Source organism: Lolium rigidum, chromosome 7 (assembly GCF_022539505.1).
Source record: "Lolium rigidum isolate FL_2022 chromosome 7, APGP_CSIRO_Lrig_0.1, whole genome shotgun sequence".
In the NCBI taxonomy this organism is placed as follows: domain Eukaryota; kingdom Viridiplantae; phylum Streptophyta; class Magnoliopsida; order Poales; family Poaceae; genus Lolium; species Lolium rigidum.
In genome coordinates this window covers 245,261,428-245,272,531 of record NC_061514.1, presented here as the reverse complement: position 1 = coordinate 245,272,531, position 11,104 = coordinate 245,261,428, and the positions used below count along the sequence as shown (strand labels likewise).

The following is an 11,104-nucleotide window of genomic DNA, read 5'->3' as shown; positions in this document are numbered from 1 at the left end:
TCACGTACGAGTACGACTATGCAAGTGACGTTGTTTTTTACCGTTCCACGTACTTAGAGCGAGTCTGTAACTTATAGATCATCACTGCAAGAATACACTAGCGACCATGGCATCAAGCTTAATCAACTATCCACCGAATCAGTAAAATTTACTTGTTAAAACTAAATATTCCTTTTTCCATAACTAGTATGAGAAGTTTTGATTGTTCAGGTTCAGATTTTGCTCAACAATTTATTCAATAATCGTCATCTATTTTGTATTCATGATTGTTGATTTTGTAACTGTAACAAAACATTATACAAAATCTACAATCAGAACTTGCCCTTGGACAATCTAATATACGTTACATATCTGAATGGGGGGAGTAATCTGCAAAGGGGTCTAAAATACGAGTATATGTTTTTTTATAGGAAACCTGATAATTATAAGTGAACAAGTAATTAGTCGACATGTTTTTTGGGTAGTGTCAGTGGCTTTAAGTTTCATCCATGCCTTCTAGGTTTTACCTTCTTTTTGAGCAAATGATCCGAATATCCGATTTAATCAAATGGCTGAGGGCTGGCGTTATTTTGAAGCTAGTTATAACTTGTTGCATCACCGTCCAGGCGTCCATATTTTTCTATTGCTCAGTTTCTCGTTGACCTATTGTGGATTGAGAGTCTTGTTGTTTTAAGGTAAAATAGAAGCATACACAATCATGCAAGCGCGTGGGACAAATGGGCAACTCCACAGTGGATATATAGATGCCTGATTTTTTTTATGTTGCGAAGTCAAGATCATTTTGTGCGCAAAGTCATGTTTGTGAAAAAACCCATGCGCCCTCCGGGCCCGTCTACAGTCCTTTTGAAAACAAGGACTTGGGAGTAATCGAACAATGTTGATATTAATAGGTCATGCCATGTACGTTTAAGTCTAGAAAGTTCGGTAGATTCTTTCCGAGAAACTGCTAACTTAGAAAAGTCCCACTAGGAATTGAAAATTTAGGTGACTACTAACATAATTTCAGTACTTCCTTTTGTTGAACATGGGATCTCTGCGGTATACTTATCCTAATCTTATAGAAAAACCCAACTTGATCGCTATCGTCTTCCACATAACAAGTAGCATGCATTAAGTTTCAGCAGCTTCTGTTGAGTACCTTAATTAATCCCACTAGGAATTGAAAATTTATCTGACTACATAATTTATGTACTTCTTTTCGGTGAGCAGGGAATCTATATATACTTTATGGGTATCCCTAGTATAAAAAAATTCTCTATAGTACAGTAGTAGCATGCATTATGTTTGTTAACAAACTTGATCTTCAAGTTTGAGGCACCGCAAGCTTAACCTCCACAGATGGTTTTTATTACTTAACTATACTTTTTTTTCTTTTCCTTAGGATTTTACAAACTCATTTTTTATCGAATACTCCTATACTCTATGGGGAGTGCCCCAAACTCACCCCCCAAAACAGGCGTATACGCATGAACTCTGGTTCGTTCAAAGTGAAACACAGACCTGTTTCTATCCCAAGGGATTCAGAAGACTAGATGCCACCAGCATATCCTGTTAGCTTTAAGTATCCGGTGCGATCTCTCTTTGCACTTACATATCAAACCATCAAGCTATACATATATTCCACACTACAATAAGACATCTTTACTAGCTAGCTCCCAAATGGATGACAACATCTGGGACGACTAGAGAATATCAAATCCATCCTGACGAGTCCACGAACCAAAGCACCCAAAAATAACAGATTGCTTGCGAAAGCAAGACCCAGCCAGATAGACCAATTAACATCCATATCTTGGTAGCTTTTACAGGCTACGTACGTCTTGTGGTGGATATTCCTCTCGTGTCTTCGTCGTGAAAGGGAGGGATATGCCTCCAAGGAGACAAAGATGACTCAGAGACACTCTCTTTGATATTAGTGGACAGTGCAAATTAGCAATAAAAAGGACTGATGTGCTACTATTATCATTTGTGCTTTCCTCCGCTATGCACATCGAGGTAGTTTCATTTGCCCAACGGGGAAAAGTTGAGACGGAAAAGGAGGATGCGTGTCTACATATATAAACACAGGCGTTGCAATCAGCTGGCTCTTACATATGTATAGTACTGTAGTATATGCTCATGACTCATGAGATCATTATCCAATATCCAGTTATATGTATCAATCAAACCATGAGATCATCATCCAATATCGGTTTGGACTCAATTAATACACTGATTAAGTAAGCAGCTGGCCCGGATGAACAAAGTATTTGAACACTTGGCCGGCCACTATCGCCATGAATCAATCAAAGAGTTCGATATCTGGTTAACTGGCGACCACGTAGGATGGCCCACGAATCACGACCCACCAACCACGTGTTTGTGTATACTGTGTAACAACAAGGAACATAAATTTCCGCTGAGACCATCAAATACATGTGTGACCTCTCTGAACAGATCCAACAAAGCGTGTGGCGTCTTTGGGATGGAATCGTATCATTTCGTGGCCAGACCCACGTTTGTGCCCCTAGTAGTAGACATGAGCAACGTTCACAAGAGTTTAAAGATGAGTATTAGCCATATTGCCTTTCCGATAAGGAGAATACATTAATATAATATTGTGAAGACAACACTTATATATAGCCTTTCTGCCAACAACACGTCTGAAGACTTTAAGGATGCACACGACAAAGAAAAGAAGAAACCCAGGCATGGTGATCAATCACTTGTATCAGCAACACCTAACCACTTCAACATAGACAGAACCTAGACTATAAAAAAGTTTGTCCAAAAGCGACACCTCTAAAAAAGGGAAATATACATAAGGGTTGTCATCGTTCGATAAAAAATCTTAGATTTTCACCTTTGAGAAAATCTGAGTTCGCAAAAACGATGCATTCAACAAGGGCATTGCTAGGTGCGCCCAATGAAGGTCAGACCTTGGCTTTTCATCATGAAAATCGAGACTGGACTTAAGGAGCACCACAAAAAATAAAGTCCTCTGGTGTTATCGCCCCCGCTTGTCGAGGCCGCCGCTGCAAGTCATCAAACACTCGACACATAGATATGACATGTCCGGAATGAATAAAGAACATCGCCCATTGGCAGAGCCAACATTTGCATTTGGGTGTACAAAGCATAATTTTTTTCCAACAACCAACATGTTACAAGACTTTCATGATAGCAGTTCACAAAAGACAACATCGGAGTGGCGGTGTCTCTCTGCTCCTATCCAGCGTGGTAGTGTGTCCAGCGTGGTAGTGCGCACTGGCGGCCCCTCTTTCCTGCTTTCTTTTTCTACGAGAGTGGTGATATGCCGGCTGCTGGCGGTTGCTTCTATGTGGCGGCGTCCTAAGGTGCCAGATCTGGTCTTGTTGGGCTCGGCTTGATCAGGCCCGTCGGTAAGCCGACGGTGAGGTTGGTGGTCCTGCGTGCTGCAGCATCATTGCCATGCAGGAGGTGCTTGGACCAGTGGTTTCGCCTCAGGCCGCCGACGATATGTGTCTACACCATCTCTATCCGGCAGCGTGGGAGTGCGGAGATTAGGTTGCTCCAATGTGAGAGGTTTGTGTGGCAAACAACGGCGGTGTTGAGCGATGATTTGGTAGCGGCAAGACCTTGTTTGACGCGTTCGGATTTCTTCGTCTTGGCCGCTGCTTGCCGTGAAGTCGGAGCTGCTATGGTTTGTCGAGAGTCTTCATTTGAGCAGCGTACGATGACCTCCAGGGGTGGTCTAGTGATGATGATCTTTTTCGGCGCAGGTTTCCTCTCAGCAGCTTGTTAAGAGTGTCGGAGTTGCATGTTGCTACGCTAGGAGTCACATGTTTGGCATAGGCCGGCTTGAGCTTCACGGTGCCGCTTCAACGAGTTCTTGGTGGTTCTCTCTTCTCGGAATTCGGAGTCGCTGTAGACTAATGATGACATTGACGGTCAACCTTGATAATGTCACTTCGGCGGTCTATGTAGCTTATGTGGGTTGCTAGGGTTTCCGTGTGTGTGCCCCAGTGTGTGCTTGTTCAGGTTTTCGGCCGCTTTCCCGCTAATAAACGGCTAGTCTTTGTACTTCTGATCTATTTAATGAAAATTGCAGGTCTTTTTTATTTTGTCTTTGTCTAAAGAAACTCAATAGCAAGGGCTTGTATCGGCAGCTTGACGGAGCCAAAACAAGTAGACTGCGTCAGTGGTATGCATGGCACTATCGTTTACAACGTCCCTACGCAGTACGCACAGCAGTAGGCCCTTCGGACAAGCGTTACGCAACGCTACAAAAACACAGAACAGGGCTGGATCCATTGCACCGCCACCGGAACCGGGCCACGCTTGACGCTTGTGTGCAGGCCAGGCCAGGGCAGGCCAAGCAATTATGGACGTCCCGATAAGGTGCGCACCCACGCGCCGACGCGCGTCCCCGGCCGCCGGCCGGCGCGAGCGATGGGAACAGAGGCGTACAGTGCCGGTTCACGTCTGCGTCCGTCCTTGGATCGGAACGGGCCAGCCGCGTGCGTCCCTCTACTGCAAAAAGGCGCCGCGAGAAAAGAGGCGGACGGACGCGCGCGGGGCCAAAAGGGTGCGTCCCTGTTGTGTTCGCCACTGTTGCTTCCTCCCTCCTTCCGTCCTTCGCGATAGTACAGTAGCAGCCTACACTGTGGAACTGTGTTGCACTCTACTGTTGCGACGACTTGTGTAACTTGTAATCCACCACTTCTACAAACATTGTTTGACTTGGTTGGCCTCCACCATTTTTAAAAGTTTGGCTTCGCCACTTGCCACATTTGTAGAGCTTGTCCGTTCAACAATTTGACATCATGATACATCCAAGCGAACCTCTAGTTTTGTGGGATGATCAATTTTATTCATCTGGGTGAATATCGGTGTTTGTGCTGTTGCTTATTGCGAATCTATCCACAACAAACATTGTGCTAAACTCATGGCTTATGCTTATCCATCAGTAGATAGTATGCCCAGGATTGTTTGGGTAATTCTTTTAACTGCAACCAGTCCCTGCCAATTTGATTTTGATTGAGGATAAGATTTACGTGGAGGAGAATTAGGCAAAGACATTGTGCAAGTTACCCATTGCATATTGGCACTTATCGAGTAGGTCCACAAAACTAAGTTAATTCCAAAAAAAATCGCCTTAATCTAGGTGATAGATACTACTATGGAACTAGAAGTAGTCATGCCAGCGGTGACTTAATTTCCGGCATTGAAATGATCCTCGGATGTGGACACTTATCCATATGTAATAATGCACACTGGAAAAAAAATAGACATAAGCATTCAATTGAGTCTCAACTATTCGTAAGGTCATTATACTTCCGTCGCCTAAGTTTCCTTTCGTGACGAGGAAATGTCTATTAAGTAATTCAACCGTCCTCTTGCCAATTTGATTCCACCTTACGCTATCGGAAGCATGTGCATACATGGATAATGCAAATGGTTATCGGTCTGCAAATAAAGAGGTTACTTCCAAATTTTGGTTTGTTGGGTAGGCCTTACTTTGGAAACATGATTATCCATATCAAATAATAGCTCCACTTCGAGCATGTGCATATAGGAATACTTATTCATTTATACTTTTATAATATTCCCTCAGTCTCACGAAACTTATCTGAGATTTGTCAGAATTTGAATGTACCTAGATGCTACTTAGTGTCTAGATTCATCTCAATTTAGGTAAAACTAAGATAATTTTCTTAGGCAAAGTGAGTACTTTGTTTGTAGGAGTAACCGTGCTCAATGAGCTTCAAGGCTTCAACTATTATTCAATTTGTTCGGAGCAAGATCCATTTAAATTTTACACATGTACTACAAGTTACATCGAACTAACTTTTTAAATTTACGTTTGCTATACATCCCAATATCCCATCTCTTCCGATCCTAGTACTATCGTGGATAGATAGATAAATAAAGCAAAACAAAAGCAGCTCACCCTTTGAAGCACATTCGAGGAAGCATGCATGCACCCAAAGGAATGTTCCTGCTAGGCTCGCTGCTACTCTAGAATATTAGTATTGCAATCCGTCGGAGCAAGTGGCATCTTTTGACAATATACTTTTGGAGCACGCTTTGCCCGTTAGCCACAATACAAAATTGGTGTGGAGCCGCACATGCGCAAATGGCAGAGTATTTTACTTGTAGGAAAGTACAAAGCTCCTTAACCAGCAATGGAGGCAAACGCGTGTCTGTGGGATTATCCCAGGGGGTTTCTTTTTCTTTAGTGCACCGCGATGGAGCTCCACTGAATTAGAGGACAAAGCATATGCCAACTCTTTGAGTTGAAGCTAAAACAAAAACCACGAATTCGTTCCAATACTTCCGAACTAGAGATTCCTTTGGAGATATACTGGATCTTGTGGTACTTGGAAGATTACATGGCATTGTATCCGGCATCTTTTTCCAGGCCAAAACAAACTAACAAAAGAACACAACGATCAGACTCCAACCACTTCGGTTGGAGCTACGTATGTACTCAACTACATACACAATCAACAACAATTGAATCAATGTAGTACAGTACTACGCTACAACACACCACACGTTTTTCTTCCTCGTCTTCGTCTCGCAAATCGTTGCTTCTCATTAATTTAAACCAAAATCAAACAAACAAACCATATAGTACAAAATTTTGTGACCAAAAAGAAAGATGTGGAGAGGAAAAATAAAGGGGATATTCTACAATCCGAGCAGTCCGGGTCGATCCGGTTTCAGCTCAGCCGGCGCCGGAATCCTGTTGGGGTCAGCCAGGGAATCCCGTTCGGCTCCAGACGGCGTCGCGCACCCGGGAGGCGTCCCGGCCCTTGAGGGTGCGGCCGACGCCCTCGACGACGGACGCCCTGGCCTGGCGCCGCGCCAGGTACACGTGCGGCGGCACCCACCCGTCGGCGTCCTCCTGCTGCTCCTGTTCGCACGGCGCGGCGGGGTCGGCCGGCGCCAGCTCGGCGAACCGGCTCGGCCACGCCGGCACCTCCACCGGCGCCGACGCCGCCACCTGGCGCCCGTCCGCGAACGCCCGGCTCAGCCCGCCCACGCGGCGCGGCGCCTCGCCCATGGGCGCCGCCTCCTCCCGATCGGCGGCGGCGGCAGCCGCGGTCGGCGAGTCCGACGACTGCGAGTACCAGATGTCGGATTCGACGAGGTCGGGCAGGTCGTCGTCGGGGAACGGGGCGACGGTGGCGGAGCCGGGTCGGGCGCTGAAGCCGAGGAAGCGCTCGGCGGCCGTCGGCTTGCGCGCCTTCGCCATCAGCAGCTACGTACGGCCTTCGCCGGCGCCGGTGGGTTTGTAGCGCGCCGGGTGGGAGAACGGAAATCAGGAGGCGTACGCACGGGAGACTTGAGGTTGAGGGCAGGTGGTTTGGCGCCCGGGGCTACCTGGCGGGGATTTATAGGCCACGGCGGCGGCGGTGGGGCCCGCGGCGTTTGTCGCGAGGGGCTCCCCGCAACAACCAGCTTCACATTATAGTTTACGTGTCCGCCCCGTATTCCTGGGTCCTCTCTGGCCTCTAATTTTTTTCTTTATTTTTTGATCGTAAAATACGGGTCAATTCTAGCCTAGCCTAGTGGTGGTTGCTTCTCGCTTTCTATTACAGTCTACACGGCGCACAATTGGATTAGGAGATGTGTACGTGTCTGTGCCGTCCTTGGACTAAACTCGGATTATTACTGTAATACACGTACTTCGTACGTATGAAGGCGAGTGGATAACCTTGGTACGACTTTCGAATACGTGCGTGCTGCCACCGGGATCAACGTCCTCTGTACGCCATGGTCGTATACCTGTGGATGTATGGGGATCGATGCACCTAGTTTGATCATTTCACATGTTACACTAGCCACAATGAAAGTATCATACTAACTAATAGTATCATGTATTACATACATGCAAAAATATAATGTGGCACATCAATTAATGATGAAAGAGATGATAGTGATATCATAAGTAGATACCGTATCATAGCATGTAGAGCTAGAAAAATAAATGTCAAACAAATCTTGTACACACTTTTGTATTGAGATTCTACAAATCATTAAATACATGTAACATATGAATATATGATACTAGTACATGATACTATGTATTGTGAAGATAGTATCATACACTAGTATCATATACATGATACTAGTATATCTGATGTGATGCACCAATTAATGAGGTGAGAGATGAGAGTGATATCATTATATGATACCGTATCATACCACGTAAAACTAGAAAACTTAATGGCAAACATATCATGTACACAAATATGCATTGAGATTCTACAAAACATTAAATATGGTGATACTATGATACTATGCATTATGGGGTGGTATCATAAACTAGTATCATATGCATGATACTATTGTATGATACTTCCCATTGTAAGTCTTATCGCTACTAGTAGTGGAGTACTCCTTCCATTTTTAAACAAGTGTCAAAAACTTTCCTGTACTTCCTCCGATTTATATTACTTGCAACTACTGTGGATATACTAGAATTAAAATTTATCGGTAGATATATTTATATTAGTATCAACTAATAACGACCAGGGGAGTATTAAGACGCATCTTAGTGTATATTGTATAGACATATTCATATCTACAAAAAAAAAGTTGCGGCACTTATCTTAAAAGGGAGGTAATACCATTTTTATGCAAGTTGTTGCAAGTTTATATAGATTCACATGTATCTACACACCAAAACATATATAAAAAATAACTGTAAATTCTAATACATGTCTAGATTCGCATGTATCTCTCTTTCATACTCAACTTTATCGAGATATGTACATATATCTACACACAAAAAAATACACCTAGAGAGTCGTGTATTCAGATAAAGTAGATCAAACCAATTTAAAATCGGAGGGATACATGTGTTTATCTACACATGTGACCGTCACCATGAAACCATTGGTTCGAGCCCTCGTTTTGTCGGGCACTAGGTACTCCCAACACATTTCATCTTTTTTAGTACTGCTTACATCGAAGCTTCGTGCTTCCTTCCATGCAATAGAATGAAGCATACGCAATCATGCATGCATACCTCGTGCCTGTGAACGACGACAGATTAGCACATTCAGATAAGGTTTTACTGTGCGGGGTAAACCACGGTCTACGAAAGACCGGGTCCGCGGCGATAGGGATCAGGCGGGTGCACGGCACGATGCAGACGCAGACGCGGGTGGGGCAGCCGTCGCCCACGTGGAGCTGCAGCTCGAGTGGCCGACACGGAAGCTCGCGCTACTGGCTGCTGGGACGTGGGGCCCACCGCCGGCCTGGATGCCGCGCTGGACGGGTCGCCAACAGGAGCGGCGTAGGTGATGACGTCACCTTTCTTGGCTCGGTACGCAGGCGGCGTTCGTTCCTGCACTCGTGCTACTCCTTTCACGTGCGGGTTCACCGGTTCGTACCCAGCACGAGGGTTATCGTAAGCCCGTGATTAGATTACGGGGTAACGATGAGTTAATAAAGCTAAAGTGCTCCACCTAAGTGGTTTGATGTACCTGGACGGGTACATGTGCAAGGTACTGGACGGGTCATGGACTTCTTCTGGCCGTTGGTGTGTACACAGGCCCTTTTCCGCCGAGATACAATTTGCTTTATTTATTTAAATTTTAGAGCGTGAAAGCCATGAGCAGGTACGACGGGAAGGTAAATTCATTCAAGTCCGATGAATGTACATGCGAGTTCAAATGGTCCAAGTTCGATGAACCGGTGGCTCCTTGACACGGTCTAATGGCAACCATCCATGCCGAAACGTTGTAGCTAGTGCAAAACGCCAAAATAGGAGCACTGAACTTCTTGGCCGCCAAGTTCCTGGGTACTGCTTGCTGGAACATAAATGCAGTGGGCAGAGCCAAAATCTGACTCATCACGAGGTACGCGGGAGGATGCCAGTTTGACTTTGGATGTATTTGCTGCGGTACGAGTATATCCAATGCTGAGATTCCACGGTCCTTTGCTGGCATCATTCTCTGTCATACTAATTCGGTTTAGTGGTGCACTAAAAGTGTATAAATTAATCGGATTTGCTAGTTTTCGTGCTTAGTTAAGTCTTACACTAAATTAGTCGGATTTGCTAGTTTTCAGTTAGCTAAGAATTAACTTCGTGCTCAGTTAAGTCTTACACTAAATTAGCGGATTTGCTAGTTTTCAGTTAGATGAGAACCAACTTCGTGCTCAGTTAAATCTTACACTATTTATTTTTTATCGTGATTCGGGCGTATTAGGGCATCTACAATGGGAACGCTAAAGCGCGGGCGCCAGGATTTGGTTCCTGGTCGATGGGAAGTTGCCATGTACAATTCCAGCTAACATGCGTTAATTTGCAAGAGTCGCTGCAATGTTTTGCGCTGGGCGCTTAGTCAGTTTTTGACTCCCCGCAGGAATATAGGAGTTAGTTTTGGTAGAGATGCAAGCGCCTCCAAAATAGATGGGCGTTGGAACATGCTATGCTTGCAGACCCATTGTTTCTCCACCCAAGCGCCCAGATAAGCGTCCTGCAACGTACATGCCCTTATGACTTGCAACATAAGTTGCAACCGAGATTTAATGACATTATCTAACTGAACACGAAATTATTTCTCAGTCGACTGAGTAATAGTCACTCCCTAAATTAATTATAGTGTGTGAATAATTATATCCAAAACTACTCTCGCAGAAAGATGGTGTGAATAATTATAGAGTGTGAACAATTATAGATTTATAGTATGGGTCTATAGATTATGAACTTGTGGTAAAATTGTCTAAAAAAAACTTTTTTAAAGAGGAACATATAATTTTAGAACAAGAACAGACCCTCGCAAAAAAATCCTACTAGTACATCTAATGGTTTCTGATAAAATTAATCTGTTCGGGTTATAAAAATTAGAAGAACACCTTTTGAAAACTCAAAAGCTTATATCATGTAAAGCTATCTCAATAAGTACATGTACAAAGATAAACCCATTATAAGAACTATCTAACAAGAGGAATACATTAACACTATGTAAATTTACCTCACTATCTATATATTAAAATCGAAGTGATTATTTATTTAATTGAATCCAAAATGTAAAAATATTCCAATGCAGTTTTGGCATCATAGGCTTCAATCAACATAGCAAAAAAGGAGGAACATGGAGCACACGAGATGCTCGCGGTGCTA

General features: G+C 44.2%; 1 protein-coding gene across 1 annotated transcript; it reads right to left on the bottom strand.

Annotated features, from left to right (window-relative positions):
• Positions 1-6,530: 6,530 nt before the first annotated feature.
• Positions 6,531-7,317, bottom strand: LOC124677995. The gene has a single exon (XM_047213927.1). The coding sequence runs from the start codon at positions 7,220-7,222 to the stop codon at positions 6,719-6,721; it is 504 nt and encodes a 167-aa protein (XP_047069883.1). The 5' UTR covers positions 7,223-7,317; the 3' UTR covers positions 6,531-6,718.
• Between the last annotated feature and the right edge of the window lie 3,787 nt (positions 7,318-11,104).